The sequence below is a fragment of the Petromyzon marinus genome, chromosome 72, assembly GCF_048934315.1.
Source record: "Petromyzon marinus isolate PM22_M1 ecotype Great Lakes invasive population chromosome 72, UKy_Petmar_22M1.pri1.0, whole genome shotgun sequence".
In the NCBI taxonomy this organism is placed as follows: domain Eukaryota; kingdom Metazoa; phylum Chordata; class Hyperoartia; order Petromyzontiformes; family Petromyzontidae; genus Petromyzon; species Petromyzon marinus.
The window spans coordinates 7,455,662-7,483,634 of record NC_133738.1 but is presented as its reverse complement, the minus strand read 5'-3'; the positions used below and the strand labels follow the sequence as shown (position 1 = coordinate 7,483,634).

Below are 27,973 nucleotides of genomic sequence, written 5' to 3'. Positions count from 1 at the left end.
CTCAAAGACACAAACATACGCAGACACACAAACATGGAAACACACACACTCGCACACATACACACACATAGACACAACAACCGCCATTCGTCACTAAGTGGCGGTGACGTCACCACGACGCTTGTGCCAGGCCATAGGCACACACACAGACACACACGCAGACCCACATACACAGACAAAGATCCCCCATATAGCCTGAACAGACTGTAGGGGCAAGTGCTGTTAGCGAGCACCTATGAAGGCAGCAACGGTACACGAGGGGGTGGGTGGCCAGCATCACGCCCGACCGCCTTAGTATCCCCAGTGGTAATGTTTACACACCGCACCAGGTAATCATTTGAGGCTGAGTCGACCTAAGGGAGGCCCAGGACCTGTTCAGATAATCGTCACTGGTGTTGGCCGTGAGCGGGAATCGAACCCGGGTCACCAGGTTCATAGCGCAGCGCGCCAACTGCTACACACACAGACACACACAGACACACAGAAGCACGCACGTGCACATTTGTGACAGCCTCGGTGAACGCGCTAAAGTTATACGCTTTATTTTATTTTGCAGGTTTTTTTTTCTCTCTCGCTCTCTTCCGGTTCCATTTCCGATGGTGTGCGTGCACGCTTAGGCCATCTGAAAGGGTTTGATCGCTCGTAGGTATAAACGTCATGTGTTGTCAAACACCGCTGCCACCACCACCACCCGACAGGCATCACTCTAAACACAACATGCACCAGTTCGCTCAACTAGGTTTAGCACACTAAACCGGCTGTTGCGTGATGGAGAATTGAACCCCACAACGCACACGGTTACACATGGTATATGTACGTCATCGAAACGGAATGGGAACAAAAAAACGGATGATGTATGTGTACCGACATGTGGGTATGTAGGTGTACGTCATCGGAACGTGTAGTCATCTGAACAGGATTGGCAGAAAAAGGATGACGTACGTAGGTACGTCATCGGAATGGGGAAGGGAGAGCTGACGTTTTTTTCGTGAAATATTTTTTTGTCATTTCATTTTAATGGCGACGTGGAAGATTTCTGGCCTAGATTCTCTCCATCCGTGGCATGGAATGCAGGAGGGGGGGAAACGCCGAAAGTAGCATTAGAGATTAGTCTGTCAGATAAATATTATAATTATTATTTATTTACTGGACGACACAAATAATCCACTTTGAAAGCAGGAAGACGGAAAGGCTGTGGTGAGTTATTTGCTGGAGGTGAACGTACAGAGATGTAGTGGTGAGTGAGCTAATCGCTGGAGGTAAGAAAACAGAGGTGTACAAGTGAGGCAATTGCTAGAGGTGAACGTGCAGCGATGCGGTGGTGGTGAGTTTGGTGAGGTTAGTGGGGATAACCAACGCACATCGACACACAACTCACTAACCCTCCCTCTCACTCACAGCAACAACTGCCCTTAGCCACTAAGTGGCGGTGACGTCACCACGGCGCTTGTGCCAGGCTATTTGCACGTTGAGGCCACGTGAACTGTCGAACGCCCGCTGGCAGGAGGTCAAGGGACAGACCCAGGTGCCATGGGTCGAATGACTGAGATGACTGACCGATGCCTCAAATATTGGAAGAAGTAGTCATCCCCTGTGAGTGGCTGGCTGAAGTGCCATCTGTTGAGGAAGTACAGAAGGCACCGGGCAGAGATGATCTCCCAGGCGAAATGCTGAGGGATGGTGGCGTTTGTTTCACAGAATGCCCTACATGACATCATAATAACAGTCTGGACCACTGGACAGGTTCTGCATAATTGGAAGGATGCCTTGTTGGTGCCTCTTTTTTTAAAAGGGGGACCGCACAGACTGTAACAACTCCAGGGGCATTTCCCTTCTCATTGTGCCGGGACAGATCCTGGCAAGGATTATTCAACATCGCCTTGCCAGGCACGCTGATGAGAGGCTTGCGGCGCCTCAATGTGGTTTCAGGAAAGGGCGGACCTGCACAGATGTCATGTTTTTTGTCCGTCTGCTACAGCAGACGTGTAGGAAATTCCCACAGGACCTACGTCTCTGCTTTATTGACCTTGTGAAGGCCTATGATACCATCAGAAGGTCTGGGCTCTGGGTTGTTCTTCGTGCTTTCAGAGTCCCTCACTGTTCACAATCATTAAGGACCTTCATGATGGTGAGCAGGCCCGGGTAAAAGTACGTGGCCAGGAGTCAGAGCAATTCTTCATTCACCTTGGGATGCGACAGGGATGTCTTTTGACTCCAACATGATTTAATATCGATTTTGACCAGGTAGTTGGTGAAGCTTGCGATGGCTGTACCGAAATAATTTCAATCTGGCACAGATACAATGGGAGGTGAATTGATGTCCGGGTGCAGTCAAGGAATGGCTCCCTATTGGTCAACATTGTTGCGTATACGGATTATCTGAGGAGTTGGATGCGCTGCTGCTGAACCTGTAGCGTGCCACTAAGAGATGGGGCCTTACCATCAGCCCCACCAAAACTAAGCACTTGCCTAGGTATGTTGTACCATCAGACACTCCACTCCCACAACTCACAATTGGTGACGAGACAGTTGTGGAGAGTTTACCATAGCTGGGAAGGGTGCTCATGACCGGCTCCGGTTTGACAGCAAAGGTCTCACTGCGGATCAGTCGGGCAGGATTATATTTTCATCAGCTGCATGAAGCTGTGTGGAAGCTACCTGGTCTGTCAATCCACACGAAGCTTCGAGTCTTCTTTGCCACAGTCATGCTCTCCCTTCTCTATGCTTGAGAAACGTGGACCTGCCTACGATCCATCATGAGTTTAACTAGTCTGGATTCTGTGAGGAGCTCACACATCCTTGAAAGATCTGGACAAAGTCCCATCGGTGAGCTCCTCCGGCCGTCAAGGCTGCGTTAGCTGGGCCATATAGTCTGCATGCCCAGCCACCGGATACCTCAACAGCTTTTGTTCGGCCGGATAGAAGGGGCTAAACCGGGGCAGCACGGGCTAGAGAAGAGATGGAGTGATGTGATACAAGATGACGTGGAGCTGAGTGGATTTTCTGATGACTGGTACCAGCGGTGTCAAGAACGGCCTCTGTGGAGCAGGTTCGCGTAGGACGCTACTGGGCAGGAGTCAGTCGCCCTGTAGCAACAACGGAGGGCAGATGAGCGGTGCTCACAACAATGAGAGGAAAGCCGGATGGCTAAAACACAGCAAGTCGTCACAGTAGGGGGCACAGTTGGTACATCGGCCAGTCATCTCATCTCTCACTCGCATACAAACAGACACTCTCACGCACACTCACTCACAATCACCCACTCACACTCTGACACACACTCTCCCACTCTCATACACACTATCACATACACTCACGCTCTTAATCACCCTCTCACACACTCGCGCAAAACACTCACACTCACACTCACCCACTCACACTAACCCACGCACACTCACCCAAACTCTCACTCACATTCACCCACTCACCCACGCACACTCACCAACTAATACGCACCCACTCACACTCAGCCACACTCACCCACACTCAGATTCACCAGCTCGCATTCATGGTGAGGAGTTGGTGAGGATAACGAATGGTGATCAGCGAAAGCCTGACACGGGACTCCTCGGTGAGTGGGCGTTGGCGAGTTTGGTGGTGAGTTTGATGGTGGGTTTGGTGGTGAGTTCGGTGGTGAGTTTTGGTGATGAGGATTCCACTCAACCAACTCACCCTCAAGGCAGCAGCTCCTCCACAACCCCGAATTCATGAGCACCTCCTCCCTCTTGCCCTGGCTATTTGCTACGACCCCCGATGGGACCTTCACCATGACCGCCTCTTTTCTTCCTCCACCTCCTCCTCCTCTGCCTCCTCCTCCTGCTCCACCTCCTCCTCCCGTGACCTCGTTCCTCTCACCCTTTTTCATCACCTCTCCACCACCCCCACCACCACCACCACCCCCACCACCACCTCTCCCTGTGACCGCTCCTCCTACTTTCTTCGTCACTTCACCACCACCACCTCCTCCACCACCACCACCACCACCTCCTCTTCCTCCTGTGATCACTCCGGTCACGACGCCTCCTCCTCCTCGGCCAGACGAAGTGACGATGTCGGTCAATTCACGACCACCTCCACCACCTCCACCACCTCCTATCGGCTCCACGCTGGGTTCCGGTTCGATGCTCGGTCCGAAGCCCTTCAGGCTGCCTCGCTGACGATCTGCAGTGGTGCCCCGGTCACCCCTGGGGGCTATCGCCTCCAGCGGCGTTGGGCCTGCGCTTCCGCTGAGATTCGAGTTCGACTCTGGCTTTGGGCGGCCCCTCCTCGGATTATTGAGGTCGTTGGTGGCGGCGGTGGTGACGGCGATGGTGGCGGTGGTGCTGGAGGTGGCGTTGAGGAGGTTGGGAGCTGGACTCGAGGATGATGTGGCGGAGGAGGAGGATGATGATGAGGTGGAGGAGGCAGAGGAGTCCCGTGGCCCGCACACGCCCCGTTTGTAGACCCAGTGGTCCGTGTTGATGGCCAGCAGCATGAGGGCGAAGGCGACGAGCGATGCAGAGCAGGCGAGACTGCTTCGCCATGGGCCACCGCTCGCTGCCACCACTCCCGTGACGGCGTGGTGGTCGTGGTGGTGGTAACTGCCACCACCGCCACCACTGCCACTACCGCCACCACCAAATTCGTTGCTTCCCACGCTCCCTCGGCCACTCCGCTCGTCGATTCTGCCCCAGGCAACCCCTCTACCGCCACCTCCTCCACCTCCGCCTCCCCCTCCTCCTCCTCCACCACTTCCACCACCTCCACCACCTTCTCCTCTAATGACGAGGACCCCGCGGGAAGCGGAGGTCATTGGGCCTGCGGGTTGGTGCAGATGGGGACCCAAGAGAAAGGAGGGGGGGAGGGAGGGAGGGAGGGGGGAGGGAGGGAGGGAGGGAGGGAGGGAGGGAGGGAGGGAGGGAGGGAGGGAGGGAGGGAGGGAGGGAGGGAGGGAGGGAGGGAGGGAGGGAGGTGTGTAAGAGGCGTTGGGGACTTAATGAGCACTGGGAGTGTTCGGAGTCACGAATAGCACGGGTATGAGTGAGTATTATTAGAATCAGAATCATGATCATCAACATCCTAAGAAGAATAAGCAATAGCATTAACATCACATTAAGAATCAGCATCATCAGAAGAATCAGCAGTAGCATTAAGATCAAATTAAGAATGAGCATCCTCACTTCAAACCAATGTCGTCATAATTGGTGACATTACAATAGAGAGTATAGAATCCACCTTATGATTATCAACAGCATCAAGGCAACATGAGCATCATTATTATTATATCCATATGATAAGTGCGAATTTATAGTAACCATATCATCTTGAAACTGCCCATCGACTCAACGCTGGCCTTCGACTCAGGACAACCGATAGACTTAACACTGCATATAGACTCAACACTGCCCATATAATCAACAGTACCCAGAGACTCAACACTACCCATAGACTCAATACGACCCAGAGACTCAACACTACCCAATAGACTCAACACTGCCCATAGACTCAACACTACCCATAGACTCAACACTGCCCATAGACCTCCTTTGCCAGTAACAAGATATAGTAATAGGTTTTACCCTTTTAACTGGCACAAAAACTGACACCTTTATTCAAGGCATCATGTTTGCAATAACCACAACGCAAGCAGTCAAAATGTAAACAAAAGAGACAACTCTGATAATAATATGCACTGTCCTTGAATTTGATTGGTCCAAACCCGAGACGGCTTTTCTTAGAGCATAGTCTCCACTGGTGTTGGACCAGAATACGCCAAAAGGTGTACAACTCAAAAACAGTGCACTATCAGAGTATTGAGGGCTCGGGGTGAGCATTTACATTATGAGTCCTCCTTTGCCAGTAACAAGATATAGTAATGGGTTTTACCGTTTTAACTGGTACGCCTTTTGGCGTCTTCTGGTCCAACACCAGTGGAGACTAGGCTCTAAGAAAAGCCGTCTCGGGTGTGGACCAATCAAATTCAAGGACAGTGCATATTATTATCAGAGTTGTCTCTTTTGTTTGCATTTTGACTGCTTGTGTTGTGGTTATTGCAAACATGATGCCTTGAATAAAGGTGTCAGTTTTTGTGCCAGTTAAAAGGGTAAAACCTATTACTACTGCCCATAGACTCAATACCACCCATAGACTCAACACTACCCATATACTCAGCACTACCCATAGACTCAACACTGCCCGTAGACTCAACAATGCCCATATAATCAACACTACCCATAGACTCAACATTGCCCATAGACTCAACATTGCCAATAGACTCACCACTACCCATAGACTCAACACTACCCATAGACTTAACAATGTCCCATATAATCAACGCTACCCATAGACTCAACATTGCCCATAGACTCAACACTACACATAGACTTAACACTACCCATAGACTCAATCTACCCATAGACTGATCACTGCCCATAGACTCAATACTACCCATAGACTCAACACTGCCCATGACTCAGCACTACCCATAGACTCAACACTACCCATATACTCAGCACTATCCATAGACTCAACACTGCCCATAGACTCAACACTACCAATAGACTCAACACTACCCATAGACTCAACACTACCCATATACTCAGCACTATCCATAGACTCAACACTGCCCATAGACTCAACAATGCCCATATAATCAACACTACCCATAGACTCAACATTGCCCATAGACTCAACACTACCCATAGACTCAACACTACCCATAGACTTAACACTACCCATAGACTCAACACTACCCATATACTCAGCACTATCCATAGACTCAACACTGCCCATAGACTCAACAATGCCCATATAATCAACACTACCCATAGACTTAACATTGACCATAGACTCAACACTACCCATAGACTCAACACTACCCATAGACTTAACAATGCCCATATAATCAACCCTACCCATAGACTCAACATTGTCCATAGACTCAACACTACCCATAGACTCAACACTACCCATATACTTAGCACTACCCGTAGACTCAACACTACCCATAGACTCAACACTACCCATAGGCTCAATCTACCCATAGACTGATCACTGGCCATAGACTCAATACTACCCATAGACTCAACACTGCCCATGACTCAGCACTACCCATAGACTCAACACTACCCATATAATCAACACTACCCATAGACTCAACACTACCCATAGACTCAACACTACCCATATACTTAGCACTACCCGTAGACTCAACACTACCCACAGACTCAACACTACCCATAGACTCCATCTACCCATAGACTGATCACTGCCCATAGACTCAACACTGCCCATAGACTCAACACTACCAATGGCCTCAGCACTACCCATAGACTCAAAACTGCCCATAGACTCAACACTGCCCATAGACTCAACACTGCCCATAGACTCAACACTGCCCATAGACTCAACGCTACCCATAGACTGAACACTGCCCATAGAGTCAACACTGCCCATAGACTCAACACTGCCCATAGACTCAACACTGCTCATAGACTCAACACTGCCCATAGACTCAACACTGTCCAAAGACTCAACACTACCCATAGACTCAACATCGCAGCTGTCGCGATTTTCACCTGAAGACGGGCTCTTGTGTTGGGCTCGAAACGTCGTTATTTATTTTATTTCAATCTACGTGACTTTACTGAAACAACCCAAGAGTATGGATTCCTGCAGTCACGAAAGCTTTAAACCAAATCACTCTCCCTAGACTCCACCCACTCTCACTCAACCACTCTCACTCACCCTCTCAAACTAACCCACTCACACTCAACCACTCTCACTCACCCTCTCAAACTAACCCACTCACACTCTCGTTCACCCTCTCGCGCTCACCCTCTCGCACTCACCCTCTCGCACTCACCCACTCTCAAACTCCACACAATGCAAGGTGCCCTGGTCGGCACTTGAAAATTGGCTCCCTCTGATTGTTAGGGTGAGCTAAAGTCTCCACAGCTTCCATCTCCACGTTGGTCGACATCACCATCACCATCATCACGTGGACATGCATAATAACAGGCAAATAACTCTAAATGCGTGACCCTAATGTGGATGGAGACAATCCGGCGGAGCCGGTGAAAGATTGCACGGAACCACGGGGAGAGAGACACGCAAACACCAAATGTGCAGCAGGCTTCAGGTTCGGGATGGAACCCACGACCTCCTGTATACCAGGCGAGGTGGTCAACATCTCGCCGCCCTGACGACCACAATGGTTCTTCATCGTTATCATCACCTCCAACAAAACCATCACCACAACCATCATCATATTCTTCACTATCATCATCACCACCACCATCATCACCATAACCACCATCATAATCATCACCACCACCATGATCCTCATCACCACCATGACCAACATCATTACCACCGTCACCACCACCACCATCACCACCACTACCATCACCACCACTACCATCACCATCACCACCACTACCATCACCACTACCATCATCACCACCATCACCACCACTACCATCACCACTACCATCACCACCACCATCACCGCCACTACGACCACCATCAGCATCATCATCACCGCCATCATCACCACCAAAATCATCATTGCCAGGTGTTCTCCTCACTTCGTTCTGATGGTGGAGTCCAGCTTGAGAAGTCCAGAGATCAACGTGGTGATGATGATGGTGGTCGTGGCTATGACGGTGGTGGTGATGATGATGGTGGTGGTGACGGTGGTCGTGGCTATGACGGTGGTGGTGGTGACGGTGGTCGTGACTATGACGGTGATGATGATGATGGTGGTGATGATGATGGTGATGATGATGGTGGTGATGGTGATGATGATGGTGGTGGTGATGGTGATGATGATGTGAATGGGATGTTAGCAATGATGCCGCTAATGAATATGCTATTAATCATCACAGTCGTGGTGGTGCTGATGAAAATATTGCTGCTGCTGATGATGATGTTGATATTTGCTGCTGATGATGATGTTATTGATGGTAATGTTGATGATGTTAGTGATGTTGCTGCTGATGATGTTGCTGATTATGTTAGGGATGATGGTATTGATACTGCTGCTGATGACGATGTTTGCTGATGATCTTGATGTTGCTGATGTTGGTGATGATGCTTCTGCTGATAATGTTGCTGATGATGATGCTGCTGCTGATGGTGATGTTAGTGTTGCTGATGGTGGTGTGATTAAGTTAATGTATTTAATGCTGTTGGTTATGATGTTGTTGTTGATGCTGCTGGTTATGCTATTGCTGCTGATGATGATGTTGCTGATGCTGCTACTGGTGATGATGATAATGTTGGTGATGATGGCATTGATACTGCTGCTGATGATGTTTGCTGATAATCTTGATGTTACTGATAATGTTGGTGATGATGCTGCTGCTGATAATGTTGGTGATGATACTACTGCTGATGCTGATGTTAGTGATACTGCTGCTGCTGATGGTGATGTTAGTGATGCTGCTGATTATAATGTTTCCAGGCTTGAGACGGGACAGCGAGTGAGACGACGGGAGAGAGAGGAGGAGGAGGCGAGAGGAGGAGTGAGAGCGGGACGACAGGAGAGAGAGGGGGGAGAGAGAGAGAGGGAGAGGAGGAGGAGGAGGCGAGAGAGTAAAAGGGAGAGTGAGAGAGAGTGAGACGACAGGAGAGAGAGGGGGGAGAGAGCGATGGGAGAGAGATGGGGAAAAAAAAAGACATCGAGGGATATAGAGCGTGAGAGTGAAATAAAAAGCAAAGCATTGAAAAAAAACAGAAAACCCTAAATGATGAACGAAGCAAAGTGCCGACTACACCGAGCATCTTCTTGTTTCCTCTGATCGTAAAAAAAAGAGAGAGCGATAGGACAGAGGGTGAGAGGGAGGGAGTGGAGAGATAAGCAATCTCTTTCGGATAGAGGGGCTGTCGGGGAAGGGGCTGTCGGGGGAGGGGCTGTCGGGGGAGGGGCTGTCGGGGGAGGGCCTGTCGGGGGAGGGGCTGTCGGGGGAGGGGCTGTCAGTGGTGTGGAGGGGGTGCTCTGGGGGATGTGGGGGGGGGGGGCTCTGGGGGAGGGGCTCTGGAGGAAAGGCTTCATTAATTCCGAGACTGATCCGAATGATAATCTTGTATTTATACTGCAGCAGGAGGAATCAGAAAAGCTACGAAGCAAATTAGTTTTTTCTTCCCATAGATGTCCCAGTCGGGGCACGGGCGGGGGGCGGGGGGGTTGGGATCAGAACGTGACCACAACGCGATAGGCGGTGCAAAGTACCGGGCTGAGTAAAACATGAAATCACTTTTAAAAAAGTAAAGGCAAATAAAAGTTGGTGTAAAGCCCCACTAAGTTGCTGGTGTTTCTTCCTTTTTCAGAAGCGACCCCCCCCCGTTGGCTATCGAAAATAATGACAACTCAACGACGTGGTTGCTTGTTGTCATAGTCGTCATCGTCGTCGTCATCACCACGTGGACATTCGTACAATCAGAATCATCGAAATATTCAGGACGTGTGGCGATGTCGATCCGAAACGTGGAGGAGAGAAAAAGGACCCGTAAGAAAAATATTGTACCATGGGACCATCACGCTGGGAAAGAGAGAACGACGTGCAAACTTCAAAAATACAGGTAGTTCTTTACTTACGAACATTCGACTATCAGATCACTTTCAGAGATATGAAGAAACCTGTCCGTAATGTCCCGTTGCCTGTTCTGACCAAGAGTCGTAAGTTCAACCGCACCACAACAGTTGGCGGTGGTGGCATCTACATCTACAGAACTTGAAGAACCAGTGGCATTTACATCTGCAGAATGTGAAGAACCAGTGGCATCTACGGTACATCTGCAGAACGTGAAAAACCAGTGGCATCTACATCTGCAGAACGTGAAGAACCAGTGGCATCTACATCTGCAGAATGTGAAGAACCAATGGCATTTGCATCTGCAGAACATGAAGAACCGGTGGCATCAACATCTGCAGAACGTGAAGAACCAGTGGCATCTACATTTGCAGAACGTGAAGAACCAGTGGCATCTACATCTGCAGAACGTGAAGAACCAGTGGCATCGACATCTGGAAAACGTGAAGAACCAGTGGCATCTATATCTGCAAAATGTGAAGAACCAATGGCATTTACATCTGCAGAACACGAAGAACCGGTGGCATCGTCATCTGCCCCACATTAAGAACCAATGTCATCTACATCTGCAGAACGTGAAGAACCAGTGGCATCAACATCTGCAGAACGTGAAGAACCAGTGGCATCTACATCTGCAGAATGTGAAGAACCAATGGCATTTACATCTGCAGAACGTAAAGAACCAGTGGCATCAACATCTGGAGAACGTGAAGAACCAGTGGCATCTACATCTGCAGAATGTGAAGAACCAATGGCATTTGCATCTGCAGAACATGAAGAACCGGTGGCATCAACATCTGCAGAACGTGAAGAACCAGTGGCATCTAGATCTGCAGAACGTGAAGAACCAGTGGCATCTACATCTGCAGAACGTGAAGAACCAGTGGCATCGACATCTGGAAAACGTGAAGAACCAGTGGCATCTATATCTGCAAAATGTGAAGAACCAATTGCATTTACATCTGCAGAACATGAAGAACCGGTGGCATCTACATCTGCCGCACATTAAGAACCAATGTCATCTACATCTGCAGAACGTGAAGAACCAGTGGCATCAACATCTGCAGAACGTGAAGAACCAGTGGCATCTACATCTGACAAACGTGAAGAATCAGTGGCATCTACTGTACATCTGCAGAACGTGAAGTACTAGTGGCATCGACATCTGCCGAACGTGAAGAACCAGTAGCATCTACATCTGCAGAACATTAAGAACCAGTGGTATCTACATCTGCAGAATGTGAAGAACCAATGGCATCTGCAGAACGTGAAAAACCGGTGGCATCTACTGTACATCAGCAGACCATGAAGAACCAATGGCATCTACATCTGCAGAACGTGAAGAACCAGTGGCATCAATATCTTCCGAACATTAAGAACCAGTGTTTAGCGTACATGCCGTACAACACTTTCGAAATCGACGTTAGTAAATTTGGACTTACGAACAAATTGATTTACGAACAGACGTCTGGCACCTAACTCGTTCGTAAGTAGAGGAGTCCCTGTACACAGCAGGCGTCAGGGTCGCGATCGACCCAACGACCTCCTGCAATCCAGGCGTGGGAAAGGACATCACAACCACTCTTGAAATACATTAAGTAGTAGAAGTTAAAATAGCATTGTTACATCAATTCCCCAAGCTTAGGAAAGGCAGTAGAGAGCAAAAGAAAAAACTATCCAAGAAAACACCGGGACAGCACACAATCCCTCAAAATGAGTGTGCGTTAGGAATTTTACTTTCGATACATTAGCAGCGATTCACGCACAACCGAATATGCTCGATTGCGATTGGACACGGCGTGCGTGATGACACAAACAGGGGGATTGCTTAGAGGCAGGACATTTAGAGCAGGGCCGATTGGAGCAGGGCCGTATATCCATTAGGCCACAGTAGTAGGCACTGTGCCTATGGTCTATTCACTCACCCACCCAGCCATCCACTCACTCACCAATTCACTCACTCACCAATTCACTCACTCAACAACTAACTCACTCACTCGCCAACTCACTCACCCACCCACCCACTCACTCACCCACCCATCCACCCACTCACTCACCCACCCACTCATTCACTCACCCACTCACTCACCCACTCACTCACCCACCCACCCATCCACCCACTCACTCACTCACCCACTCACTCACTCACCAATTCACTCACTCAACAACTAACTCACTCACTCGCCAACTCACTCACCCACTCACCCACTCACCCACTCACTCACCCACCCACTCACTCACTCACTCACCCACTCACTCACTCACCCACTCACTCACTCACCCACTCACTCACTCACCCACCCACTCACTCGCCCACCCACTCACCCAGCCACCCACCCACTCACCCAGCCACCCACTCACCCAGCCACCCACCCACTCACCCAGCCACCATATCACTCATTCACCCACCCACCAGGGTCGTATTATCCATTTGGCAACAGTAGGCAATGTGCCTAGGGCCTACACAAAAAAATGTTTGACCATGTTTTTCTTTATTTGTATGTATGATAAAAAATGTAACCAGGATATCTTCTTGAATACATATATTTAAAGAGCAATGATAGGCAACAGTGGTTATACAAAGTAAGCAGAGTCATGTCAATATTATTAGTTTGTTTTATTTAATAAAGTGAGAGAAATTAACACCAGAGAATAACTTACCGTCATTTTTTCATTGAAAAATCAGCAAATAACATCTTCAAATGGTATTTTTCACACAATCTCATTCTTAATAGAGAGCAATGCAAGGGATGATAAACGTTGTTGTCCAATGCTTTATTCGAGACAGTTTTTTTTATTTCACTTTAGCTCCAAAAAACAACGCTCCCCTTAACAATGCAAAGTAACTCGTGAAATAAGCGGAGTGACAGTGGCGGTAGCAGTGACATGGGGCAGTACTAACAGCTGTGGTGAGTTATCACTGAAGATTCTAAACGAAACAGGAGTGCTTAAGGCCTAGACTAACCTTAATTTGGCCCTGGGTTGGGCGGTAGAAATACAAAATAGGAAGAGCGGGTGAAAGGGAGGGATGATTGACACTGAGTTGGAGATTCGTTGGAAAAGTGGGAAGCTGATTGGGAAAGTGGGCTTGCGGGGATATAGAAGAGGTGGGGGAAGTGAGAGTTTGGGACGCTTAGAGTGAAGGGAATCCTTGAAGACCCCGCGTGTCTCGTGCCTAAGGAAATACAGACTCATAAGACTGCTGTGTCGGTTGTCACTGCCCATTGTTAACAAGCATACTTACGAATCACATGGACAAATGTGGTTGTATCCAGAGCTAATGTTCTGCTTCAAAAAATATACATTTATTGAAGGAAGATACATAATTTTAAGGTAGGAAACAAGGTTATTCCAAAATGTTTGTGCTGCAACGGCAAAGGATTTGTCACATTCTAATTCTTGTTCTTGGGATAGTGAATGGCATGTTGGATGGATGTCTTGCGTTCCTTAGATTTGACAATCTGGTTTCAGCATTAGCCAAGTATAGCGCAGAATTGCCAATAATGATTTTTATGGATGGACAGGGCCTAAAGTATTAGATGTGTTTCTTGCATCAAGTGATGTGAGATTAGGATTTTAAGTAGAGGTCATAACAGTGGGTTCTGTATGGAACATTCAGTGCAAATCGAAGAGCAATATAATGATGCAGGTTTAGTCTGTTTAGTGATTCATTAGGAGCTGATCTGTAAGCAGCATCACCGTAGTCAAACAGTGGCAGAATAATTAAAGCTTCAACAATGTATAGGCGTAATCGAATTAGAAAACAATGTTTTCTTTTTTATATTAAAACACTATTTTTTTCTTCTAGATGCGATCAATATGGGGTTGGAATGTGAGTTGTGAATCAATTAGTAAACCCAAGTATTTGAAGCACACCGTTTGTTCAATGATGGTGTTGGTAAAATTCGTAAAAGATAAAGATAATTAAAGTGTGTTTTTTTAAAGACCATCTTTGTTTTTTTAGGAATTAGGAGCAATTTTAGGGATGACAATTTATGTTGAATTAAATAGAAATCGTGTTGGAGATTCTGTATGACTTCATTTGGAGATTTACCTGATACTAGTGTAGTGACTAACTCGGGGACGATAAGATTTGGAGGCACTTATTTATTAACGAACACCATCGGGATTAACACACTTACAATTTAGTCCATTTATTATCAGCGACGCTACTCAGCCAGCAAAGTTGGTAGGCTGTCTGACTAGCGGCACCCCATGATGTTAGAGACGGAGATGATGACGAGAAGAATGGTGAAGACGACGAGAAGAATGGCAACGATGGACTTCAGCAGCACGACGGGATCCCACTCCACACGACAGCCCCAAGGTCCCCTATAGAGGCCCCTCTTATACTGTCAGCGTGGCCTGGCTCCGCCCTCGGCCACGCCCCCTTTCTGGAACCTACTAGCGGGTTCCTGGTGCACCGCTTCTGTGACCTTTCCCTAGATCCCCCTCTGCTGTATCACGTGGCCTGCTGGCGTCAGGACTGCGGGAAGCCACAGACCCCCTTCCCTGCCAGTAGCCGTCCTATGCCACGACACTAGCATGACAGCGTCATCAGGAAAGATACTTGATTCTGAGTTATTTAAGTTCAGTCAAAGATTGTTTAAATGTAATGAGAACAGAATTAGCCCCAGCACGGAAGCTTATGGGAACACCCTTTGTTATTTTAAAAATTGTGGACAAGATGTTATCACCATGTACCTTTTGAGAACGGTCTGAGAGGTAGCTCTTAAACCATTTTATTGCAGTCTGACAATGTTCAATTGACCAAGTCTTGTAAGCATAATATCATGGTTCAACAATATGAAAAGCTTTAGACAAGTCAAGGAATAGTGCACAGGAGTAATGGCCTTTGTCCAGGTTACTGAAGATACAATTGAATGCAGCCATCATTGCTGTGGTAGTGCAAGAATCCTCTCGAAAACCAGACTGTTTACTGTGAAGGAGATTATGACTTTTTAGGGGGCTGTTTATTCGTCGTAAAAAAGTTTCCAAATATTTTAGTAAGTGGTGTCTACATCATATGTAACCACATCACATTTACCCCTCGATTTAATACCGAAACAGGAGAATTTCTCCACAACTCTGACTGTCGCCTAATGAGGCTGTTTGTTGTAATTACCGGTGAAGCGTCACGGTACTCGAAATGTAAATGTTGTGGGGTTCACTCTCCAACACACTGGTGTGCTGAATATGTAATAGAGTGGCATGTTTTGTTTACGTGACAACCCTTACTAATTGGCTGTGTAGGGTGGTGGCAAGTTTAATTACACATTTGTATTTACGTGATCTAACCCAAAAATATATATTATGGATAATAGTGTCTTATTTTGGAGCCATCTTTATATACTGGATAATTGAGAGTGGATTTCCACTCGAGCAGAAATGTACTTTTTGTAAGTGAGAGATTGAAAATGTGTGTGAGAGGTTTATAGATTAAAGATCTGCCACAGCCATGGGTGCAAATGCAGGCAACTTGTCCTCTCCCATAGATTATGGTGATGATGATGTCTTTATTGATAGTAGCTTTGGGGCCGTCCATAAATAACGTCACGCACCTGGGGTGGGGGGGGGGTCAGACATTTGTGACGATGTGTGACAAGGGGGGGGGGGGGGTGAGAAATGTGACGTCACATCAAAATGCGCAATTTTTTTTATAAATATAGACAACATGTTCTACTTAATTAAATAGACTTTTTAATACATGTTTTCTCCTAGAACATCACAGTGCAGTGCCACATTAAATACACACTACAATGACAATAGTTTAAAGCGATTTGAAGCATGTTTTATTTATTTTGGGGGGGGGGGCAGAGCTTTGTGACGTCATATTTGAGGGGGGGTCTGACTTTTTGTGACGTCGTGTGACGAAGGGGGGGAGGGGGTCAATAATCGTCCAAAATCGCTTGACGCTATTTATGGACGGCCCCTTATACTATACATCCAGTTCAGATATGGGACTAAGTGGTAAGTATGGACGATGGCTTTCAATAACATCTTGATTTGAAGCTTTCGTGACTGCAGGAATCCATACTCTTTGGTTCTTTCGGTAAAGTCCCGTAGGAAAATAATAATAATAATAATAGATCACGACGTTTCGATCGCCACACAAGCGATCGACCTCTATCCCACCTGAGGACGCTTGCTTGTGTGGCGATCGAAACGTCGTGATCTATTATTATTACTTCACTAACCTGTCTAGAGTTGGCGAGCGTATGATGAGGAAGAAGTGGGTGATGTGAACGGTGATGTATTGTGAGAATTGTTACTAAGGTCGTGTTTTTGTTGTCAAAGGTTGATCCCTAATGAGAATTCAATCGTTTGACCATGTCTTGTTTTGTGAGCAGTTCTTTGCATTCCAAGATGAGTTGGTTGGGGTTTTTTTGTTGGAAGATGATTTCACTTCCCATTGTTTTCAACCGAGTTGAACGTTTGCCAGAAAATACTTTTTTTTGCGAATTTAAAATAGTTTGGTGGTAGAGAGAACACGTTTGCATTTGCTTACTTGGTGAGTCCATCTAAATACCACCAAATTTGCAATAAATAACAAAAACACCTCATATTCTATGGGTCTTACAGTAAAGTCACATAGATAGGTTCAAATGAATAAAAATAAGATATACAAAAAAACTACGACGTTTCGATCGCAACACAAGTGGTCGTCATCAGGCGGAGAGAAAAGGGGGGTAAGCCTCGAATGCAACTATTTATAAACGTTAAAAAGTGGGCGTAGACCAAGTGTCAGAACGGAGTGGGCAGGGCAGTGGATAGAACATCCTATAGAGATGGTGTACTAGAGGTAGTCTAAGCCAGCAGTGAATAGAGCTGGGCTCCTCACCTCAGCTCTCTCTCCAGCGGTTGCAGGCATAATGAGTGGAGAAGGTTGTGTGAGGGGTTGATAACGTCCTTCCAGTGATTGGTGAGTTTGTAGCTGTCATCTCGGTTGAAATTGTGTCTATGTTTGTATGAAGCCATCCATATATACAAATACATATATACAAACATAGACACAATTTCAACCGAGATGACGGCTACAAACTCAGCAATCACTGGAAGTACGTTATCAACCCCTCACACAACCTTCTCCACTCATTCCGCCTGCAACCGCTGGGGAGAGAGCTGAGGTGAGGAGCCCCGCTCTATCCACTGCTGGCCTAGACTACTACTACTATAGCTTGCTCTATCCACTGCTGGCCTAGACTACTGGCTATAGCTTGCTCTATTCGCTGCTGGTCTAGACTACCACTAGCACACCATGCCTTTAGCTTGCTCTATCTACTGCTGACCTAGACTACCACTAGTCCACCATGCCTATTGCATGTGCTATCCACTGCTGGGCTAGACTTCCTCTAGACAACCATCTCTATAGGATTCTCTATCCACTGCTGAGCTAGACTCCTCTGCCCTGCCCACTATGTTCTGACACTTGGGCTATGCCCATTTTAAAACCTTTATAAACAGTTGCATTCGAGGCTTACCCCACTTTTCTCTCCGCCTGATGACGACCGCTTGTATTGCGATCGAAACGTCGTAGTTTTTTTACTTTATTTTTATTAATTTAAACCTATCTACGTGACTTTACTGAAAGACCCAAAGAATATGAATTCCTGCAGTCACTAAGTGAAGATTTAAATACACCTCATCTATGTCTTATTGTTCTATGGTTAATCCAATCAGAGAGGTTCTTTGATGGGGGTTTTTTTCTTTATTATTCGAAACTATATCTCGAGTTTTCAATAATTCAGAAATGCTCAGATCTGTTTTGTTCGTAAGAGGGGGGGCCACGTTTGTCTTAAAATACGTCCAAGCTCTTTCAAAAACTGCATATTTTGCTCACCGTAATCCCTGTTATTAACGGAGAGTGTCATGTATGAATTCTTGAAGGTCAAACATGTTTTAAAGATCTGTTTCCTAATGCTTTAATAAGGCGTTTAAGTTTTGTGTGTGTGTGTCTGACGAATGTCAAAGATAATGGCATGGTCACTGAGATAGTTACGTAAGACTCACACTTTTGAAAATGTACCCGATGAATTTCTTAAGTAGGAAATCAATTATAGACTAGCAGTCTGATTTTTATATATATTTGGGTCCAGTGATTGAAGTAATCAGTTGATTTAGATTGTACTGCTTTGTAAAAGTCAAATGCATCATGTGGTAGGTTTGCCAAATTCCAATGTCGGTCCGCTATGATCAATAGTTCACCTTTTTGTAATGGGTGGAATCATTTTGATCCAGGGATTCATTTGATATTTTACTATTTGGTGGTCTATAGCAACACACCATAGTAAAATTTTGGTTACCTGGATAAGAAATTATGACTGTGATACATTCAAAAGAGCTCGGGTCAGATAGAGTATTAAGTTGAATGCAAGGATAGTCATTTTTCACGTATACTGACACTCCTCTTTTTCGATTTAAAGCTTTCGTGACTGCAGCGATTCATATTATTGGTTCTTCAGGTAAAGTCACGTAGAAGGGTAATAATAACATAAAATTCTCACGGCGTTTCGGCCACAACGCAAGCAGCCGTCCTCAGGTGAAGAAACAGAGCTGTCTGAAAGACAGCATCCTAATGAACATTCCGACAGCTCTGTTTCTTCACCTGAGGACGGCTGCTTGCATTGTAGCTGAAATGTAGTTAGAATGTTATTTTATGATGTTTTATTTTAATTATTTTATTATTTCCCTTCTACGTGACTTTACCGTAAGAACCAAGAATATGACACTCCTCTTGATTATCTGTCTAATGGGAATAAATTATATACTTCAATGTCTATTTAGACGAGGAGTTATATATGAGGTAAGCCGTGTTTGAGACAGACAGAACATGTCCCGTTCAAAGATCATGTAAATATTTTTTTTTTATTGTTCAAATGTAGCTAAGAGGCATCTCACGTTGACATGTGTAGGGGTGTTGTGGGAAGGTAACACACAGTGTGGGAAGGTAACACACAGCCACACCTTGGTGGCTACAACCACGTCCACTATAGCCCCGCCCTCATTGGTGTATGGGTATAAAGGGTGGGGAGCCAGAGAGCTCGGGGCAGTGTGTTGGGGCCAAGAATGAAGAACAAGTGAAGAAGGCTGGCTAGATAGACCCTAGGACTTCCCTGACCGCTGTCCTTTTAAGGGCCGGCAGGGTAAGCCAGTGGTGCGGCCCAAGAGCCTCAGAGCCGGAGCCCTTTTAAGGGTCGGTCTGGTTGGTGGGGTGCCGTGATCTGTGCTTGACCAGGGCCAGATCAGATAGCCTCCTCTAGTGCCTGTAGCTGGAGAAACTGGGAGCACAGCAATTAGGCTTGATAGCCTAGGGGGTGTCCCAGCATGTATACGGGTGAAGGGGCCATTACCCCTTCTAGTGTAACCCTTGTTAAGTTGAATAAAGAGTGCTGCTTCTACTCCACCGTCTCCGTGTCCTGTGAACCCACTACAACTGGTGTCAGAAGTGGTCTTTATAATGGACACAAGACAGACAAACCGCTCGCAAGAACCTGGGGAGGAAGACGACTCTGCTGGGGCTGCTGGGACCGCACCAGCAGAATTGGCCGACGATCCCGAAATGCCACAGGCGTCCCAATATTAGTCTCATCCTCGCTGGCAGTTCTGTGCTTGTTGGGGACAGACTTTTTGGCTAAAATTCCGAATAAAATATTGATTGACCAAGGATGCATTGAGCTCCCTTCGGGCCGAAGTATAACGTTCCTTACCTCCCCCATCACCTCAAGGACGGCCTGCGCGATGATACAGGCATTCGTCACTCGTACTGTGCGTGTGCCACTGGGTGCGCAAATGCTCGTACCTATTCGGTTACGTCCACCTTTCGCGACGGGTGTTTCGGACTACGGCGTTCTGTTAGGGCCCTCCAAGGCTGGGGAAAACCGGCTGGATTTGGTGGCTGCTCAAACGATTGTGAAGGGGAGTGATGACCCGTTCATTATGGTCCTTAATGTCGGGGTGCAGACGGCTATGGTTCCCCAGGGGACCGTGCTTGCACACGCGAAGCCGGTACCTGTAGAAGAAACGGTTACGGGACATGTGGGGACTGACCCTCCAACTCGGCCACGTTCCATTGAGGACGATAGTTGGATGGATGCACTGTGTTCAGGGACGAACGATCTATCCGACTCCCAGCATGCCGGATTATGGAACCTTTTAATTGAATTCGCTGACGTCCTTAGCAAGCACAAATATGATATTGGGTGCACGAATTTGCTGCGACACCACATCGACACGGGTGCAAATGCCCTGGTACGTCAGAATCCTTTTCGGTTGAGTCCTGCCGAAAAGGATCATGTTAAAATGGCAGTGGACAACATGTTGGCTGCGGAAATTATATCTCCTTCCACCAGTCCATGGTGGGCACCCATAGTGCTTTTGAGATTTTTGTGTGGATTTTTGTCGCCTAAATAAAATCTCGGTGGCTGATGCATATCCACTCCCCCGAATGGACGAATCTCTAGATGCTCTAGCAGGGGCACGATATTTCTCTACATTTGACTTGTCGGGTTTCTGGCAACTTCCATTGGATGACGAGTCCAGACCAAAGACTGCATTCCGTACACCACACGGCCTTTTTCAATTTAACTGGTTGCCTATGCGATTACACTCCGCTCCGGCGACATTTCAGCATCTTATGGAACTGGTTTTGGCTGGCTTACAATGGGACGTTTGTCTGATCTATCTGGACGATGTAATTGTATTTAGCAAAACGTTTGACGAACACCTTTTGAGATTGCACGCCGTGTTCCTCAAAATGCGCGCTGCAAATTTAAAATTCAAACCACAGAAGTGCCACTTGCTCCAAGAATCCGTGCGCCATTTAGGGCACATCGTCAGCCGATCGGACATATCCACCGATCCCGCAAAAACGCAGTGTGTCAGCTCCTGGCCGACCCCCACCTCGGTGGCTGAGGTCAGGAGTTTCATTGGGTTTGCATCTTATTACCGGCGGTTCATTGCGGACTTCGCAACCATTGCTAAACCTTTACATGCCCTGAAGGCAAAGGGAGTGAAATTTCACTGGGGCCAGGTCAGGGAGATCGCTTTCCATTCCCTTCGCGACGCTCTCGTGGGGGCCCCACCATTGAGCTACCCCGCTTTTTCCGAACCCTTCCTGCTCGATACAGATGCCAGCAATACGGGTATTCGGGGTGTGCTCTCGCAGATTGTCGGTGGTGTGGAGCGCATTGTGGCTTACGGCAGTAGGGTCTTGTCTCCGGCAGAGCAGAGATACTGAGTCACTCGTCGAAAGCTGTTAGCCATTGTATTTTTTATACAACAATATCGGCCATATCTGTACGGCCGGCACTTTACCGTCTGTACAGACCATGTGGCATTGCAATATGCCTTGCGGGTGGAACAGCCTTCGGGGCAATTGTCTTGATGGCTCGAGGTCCTTCAGGACTATGATTTCACAACCACATATCGGAAGGGTGTTCGACACACTAATGCGGACGCGCTGTCTCGCCTGCCACCCGCCTCAGATTGCGCTTGTCTCATGGGATCGGGGCGTTGTAAGCCGCCGAATGACAGCCCTGATTCTTGCTGCCGCCACCGAGGACCCTGTGTCTGCGGGTCCTATCAAGCAGGGGGGAGGAGACTCCTTGCTGGGATTGTCTGTTACGGAATGGGGGCGCCTCAAGATGGAGGACGCGTCCCTTCTCGCGTTGCATCGTCGCGCAGGGGGTTCCATGAGGGGGGTGACGGGGGTTGATTCATTTGGGCTGCACCAGCGGCTCCTTATGCATTGGGATGGGAAGGCCTGCCGTCGCAGGCTAGTGGTGCCTTCTGCTCTGCGGGGTAAGGCCGTGTGGGCTGCTCACGAGCGACTGTTGCACCTAGGGACCCACAAGACCCTTGCCATGCTCAAGCTGGATTTCTTCTGACCGGGCATGGAAAGGGATGTGGATGACCTCCTGGGTGCATGTACTCAGTGCACCCAACGGAAGCCACCAGCGAGGGGCGCCTGTCCGCCAATACATTCTATTATGGTCTCTCGAGTTAACGAACTCGTCGCACTCGATATTTTGGAGCCCTTCCCTGCGACCCCTAGGGGTAACAAGTACCTGCTGGTTGGCGTGGAATACTTTACTCGATGGCCTATGGCATGGCCCCTCGCCAACCAGTCAGCAGCAGTCATCGCCGAGGTCTTTGTCCAGGGCTATGTCCTCGACAAAGGTGCTCCCGAACGGTTGCTGACTTACCAAGGGAAAAACTTCTCTGGCGTCCTTCTGCACGAGGTGTGTGCACTCCTTGGTACAAAAAAAAATCCGTACTTCCCCCTATCACCCGCAAACGGATGGAATGGTGGAACGCCTTCATAGGACCCTCACGTCCATGTTGTGTCACCAAGTGTGTGACTCCCAGACTGATTGGGAACTTCATATCCCGGGGTTTTGGCAGCCTACAGAATGGCTCCTCACGCGGCGACCGGATTCTCGCCGTTCTTCTAATGTACGGTCGTGATGTTGATCCACCTATTGAGACTCAGCTGCGGGTCTCCAAACCAAACAAAAAAATCGAAATTGGCCGACCATGTCAAATTTAATATCCCGAGGTTGACCGAGGCGTGAGAGGCAGCCGCCCAAAACTCTAATTCCCGACAGAAGGCTAACGAGAGGTTGCGATCGCGCCAGTCACGCACACATGCATGGAGACCGGGTGACACAGCCTGGCTGCACTGCCCTCAAGTACCGTTGGCAACCTCGGTGAAATTGTTGCGGCCATGGAGGGGTCCTATGGAAATTGTGCAGGTCATGCGGCCACAGTGTATTCGTATTCAGTGGGGGAAACGTCGCTGGTATGTACACCCCTCGCACCTGAAGCCGTTTGTGGCACCGCGTATTCCTCCACCAGATTACACAGGCCGAGCATGTGATGTGTCCACTGACTCCCGGATGGCGACTTCGCCACCTTCCCCTGATATGTCACTAACTGTCCCATCTTCAGGTGCCTTGAGAATGACGGCCTCCCAGCCACCTGCGCCACCCGGCGGGGACGGGGTTTGTCCTCCTGGGATGCCAGAGGGTTGTGCACCCGAACGGACAGCGCCCACCGCCGGCCCGACCGGTTCCCCCCCTACGATGGCCCCGCAAAACGGACTCACGCCAAAATGCGCCGGTTTTTGTAATGTTGACTTCTGGTTGCACTTGTTCTGTTGACACTGTTCTACTCACCTGTTACGTCTCCTTTTGCTGCGCTGATGGGTGGCTCGGGTGCAATGCGGGGGGGGGGGAATGTATATGCTGTATATAGTGTATCTTTGTAGAGGTGGGTTGGGTTATTTATTGTGGTGTTTGGTTGTTATGAGGCACACACGGTTCGCAGTTTTGTTGCGTTGTTATTGTTCAATATTGTTGCAGCCGGGACGGCTGCAGGCTGTACAGGAGGGGGTGATGTAGGGGTGTTGTGGGAAGGTGACACACAGTGTGGGAAGGTAACACACAGCCACACCTTGATGGCTACAACCACGTCCACTATAGCCCTGCCCTCAGTGGTGTATGGGTATAAAGGGCGGGGAGCCAGAGAGCTCGGGGCAGTGTGTTGGGGCCAAGAATGAAGAACCAGTGAAGAAGGAAGGCCGGCTAGATAGATCCTGGGACTTCCCTGACCACAGTCCTTTTAAGGGCCGGCAGGGTAAGCCAGTGGTGCGGCCCCAGAGCCTCAGAGCCGGAGCCCTTTTAAGGGTCGGTCTGGTTGGTGGGTTGCCGTGATCTGTGCTTGACCAGGGCCAGATCAGATAGCCTCCTCTAGTGCCTGTAGTTGGAGAAACTGGGAGCACAGGAATTAGGCTTGATAGCCTAGGGGGTGTCCCAGCGTGTATACGGGTGAAGGAGCCGTTACCCCTTCCAATGTAACTTTTGCTAAGTTGAATAAACAGTGCTGCCTCTACTCCACCGTCTCCGTGTCCCGTGAACCCACTACACATGAACAATACCAAGACCCTGTGAATTTCTGACATATATTGAGTTAAAGGTGAGCGATAAAGAAGATGTTGCAGTAATGGCTCGAGGGTTGGTTTCAATTCCTGACCTAAAGAACACTATTAAAAGTTTTAAAATGTATTTTGTTACGGAGTGCTGTCCCAAACGGCGTTTTCTGACATAGGCGTTTAGCTACGGATGAGCTTTGGAGAACTTATGAAACGAACACCATCGTCAAAATCGTGGAATATTGTTGATCGGAGGGAAAAAAAATGAACGGAATATGGGTAGGTGCCATTGTTTGAGAAAGTATAGGTGGTGTGTGTGTTGTGTGTGTGATGGATTAGGTGACAGCGGGTCTGTTAAAAACAATACAACAGAGTTAGTGGGTGGGAGGCCATTACACAAAGAACCACAAAAATCTAATTAAAAGGTAAAGAATTTAAGAATCTTAAAAAACATACAAGAATGATTAAAAACTGATCATTTTAAAATGTGTATATATATAGACCGTTAAAAACTGGGGGGAGTAAAACATTACAATCTGAAAAACATACAATATTAGCTAAAAACTGATCATTTAAAGATATTTCGTTCCAACTGAAAATAAATAAATAAAAACTGAGAATCTTACAAAAAAATACAAGAACCGTTAATAACATAATACAAAGTAGAAAACTGAGAATCTTAAGAATATCTATGGACCATTAAAAATTGAGAATAAAAAAAGCAAAAAGGCTGAGAATCTTAAGAATATCTATGAATCATTAAAAACTGAGAATATAAAAAGCTAAAAGGCTGGGAATTTTAAAAACATACAAGAACCGTTAAAAACTTAGAATAAAAAAGTTAAAACTGAGAATCTTAAGAATATCTATGAACTGTTAAAAACTGAAAATATAAAAAGCTAAAAGGCTGGGAATCTTAAATCATACAATAACCGTTAAAAACTAAGAATTGAAAAGTTAAAAAATGAAAATCTTAAAAAGAAACAATTAAGAACCGTTGAAAACTGAGAATTATTGGGTGGGAGACGAGCAGCGATCCACTCCACCCAGCTCCAGACAACCCAGTATTAGTAGCACACACACACCAGCCAGGGCAGTCCTCTCTGAATGAGTGTACAGGTGAGTGAGTGTACAGGTTAGTGTACAGGTGAGTGAATGAGAGTACAGGTGAGTGAGTGTACAGGTGAGTGAGTGTACAGGTTAGTGTACAGGTGAGAGAATGAGAGTGCAGGTGAATGAATGGCATAGCAGTGGTCTGCTCGACCAAGCTCCAAACAATCTAGTAGTAGAAGCATAAACAGACATACACACCAGCCACAGTAGCACCTCTTTGAGTGAGTGTACAGGTGAGTGTACAGGTGAGTGAGAGTACAGGTGAGTAAGAGATACAGGTAAGTGATTGTTATGGCAGTGGTCCACTCCATACAATTCACAGTAGTATAAGCACACACACCAGGCAGGTGAGGACCTCTTTGAATGAGTGTACAGGTGAGTGAATAATGTTGGCTCTTTCTGTAAAGTCACGTAGAAGGGAAATAACAAAATAATATAAATCAAACAATTAATTATCACGACGTTTCGATTGCAACACAAGCAATCATCAGGTGTGAAAACCACAGCAAGAAAATTTGAAAAAAGTGACGTTTTTTTCTTAACGTTAGCATCACGGACAGCATAGACGGACGAGTCCATCAATGTTCGGAACGGAGGAGGGGGGAGATAGAATAACAATGGAAAGCGGTCTGAAAGTCACCGTAAGCGTGAACACAATCAGGTGAGTGAATGTTATGGCAGAGGTCCGATCCAGGCATCTCCAAAAAACCCAGTCGTAGCAAACACACACACCAGCCAGGGAGGACAGCTCTGAGTGAGTGTACAGGTGAGTGTACATCTGAGTGAATGAGAGTATACAGTGAGGGAAAAAAGTATTTGATCCCCTGCTGATTTTGTACGTTTGCCCACTGACAAAGAAATGATCAGTCTATAATTTTAATGGTAGGTTTATTTAAACAGAGAGAGACAGAATAACAACAACAAATCCAGAAAAAAGCATGTCAAAAATGTTATAAATTGATTTGCATTTTATTGAGGGAAATAATTATTTGACCCCCTCTCAATCAGAAAGATTTCTGGCTCCCAGGTGTCTTTTATACAGGTAATGAGAAGAGATTAGGAGCATACTCTTAAAGGGAGTGCTACTAACCTCAGCTTGTTACTTGTATAAAAGACACCTGTCCATAAAAGCAATCAATCAGATTCCAAACTCTCCACCATGGCCAAGACCAAAGAGCTCTCGAAGGATGTCAGGGACAAGAGTGTAGACCTACAAAAGGCTGGAATGGGCTACAAGACCATTGCCAAGCAGCTTGGTGAGAAGGTGACAACAGTTGGTGCGATTATTCGCAAATGGAAGAAACATAAAATAACTGTCAATCTCCCTCGGCCTGGGGCTCCATGCAAGATCTCACCTCGTGGAGTTGCAATGATCATGAGAACGGTGAGGAATCAGCCCAGAACTACACGGGAGGATCTTGTCAATGATCTCCAGGCAGCTGGGATCATAGACACCAAGAAAACAATTGGTAACACACTACGCCGTGAAGGACTGAAATCCTGCAGCGCCCGCAAGGTCCCCCTGCTCAAGAAAGCACATATACATGCCCGTCTGAAGTTTGCCAGTGAACATCTGAATGATTCAGAGGACAACTGGGTAAAAGTGTTGTGGTCAGATGAGACCAAAATTGAGCTCTTTGGCATCAACTCAACTCGCCGTATTTGGAGGAGGAGGAATGCTGCCTATGACCCCAAGAACACCATCCCTACCGTCAAACATGGAGGTGGAAACATTATGCGTTGGGGGTGTTTTTCTGCTAAGGGGACAGGACAACTTCACCGCATCAAAGGGACGATGGACGGGGCCATGTACCGTCAAATCTTGGGTGAGAACCTCCTTCCCTCAGCCAGGGCATTTAAAATGAGTCGTGGATGGGTATTCCAGCATGACAATGACCCAAAACACACGGCCAAGGCAACAAAGGAGTGGCTCAAGAAGAAGCACATTAAGGTCCTGGAGTGGCCCTCCTGAGATGTGTGCAAACCTGGTGGCCAACTACAAGAAACGTCTGACCTCTGTGATTGCCAACAAGGGCTTTGGCACCAAGTACTAAGTCATGTTTTGCAGAGGGGTCAAATACTTATTTCCCTCATCAAAATGCAAATCAACTTATAACATGTTTGACATGCGTTTTTTTGGATTTTGTTGTTGTTATTCTGTCTCTCACTGTTCAAATAAACCTACCATTAAAATTATAGACTGATCATTTCTTTGTCATTGGACAAACGTACAAAATCAGCAGGGGATCAAATACTTTTTTTCCCTCACTGTAGGTGAGTGAATGTTATGGCAGCGGTCTGCTCCACCCGGCTCCAGACAATCCAGTCATAGAAAGACAAACACACACCCGCCAGG

The 27,973-nt window shown here is 47.2% G+C and overlaps 1 protein-coding gene across 1 annotated transcript in view; it reads right to left on the bottom strand.

Moving 5' to 3' along the window:
• LOC116957319 (uncharacterized) overlaps positions 1-9,858 on the bottom strand; it is a 42,257-nt gene extending 32,399 nt beyond the window's left edge. The window contains exons 1-2 of the mRNA XM_032979398.2: positions 8,568-9,858; positions 3,673-4,797 (exon numbers count right to left, since the gene is read on the bottom strand). Coding sequence (XP_032835289.2) covers positions 3,673-4,792 — 1,120 coding nt within the window. The 5' untranslated portion in view covers positions 4,793-4,797; positions 8,568-9,858. The remainder of the gene's footprint in view (positions 1-3,672; positions 4,798-8,567) is intronic.
• Between the last annotated feature and the right edge of the window lie 18,115 nt (positions 9,859-27,973).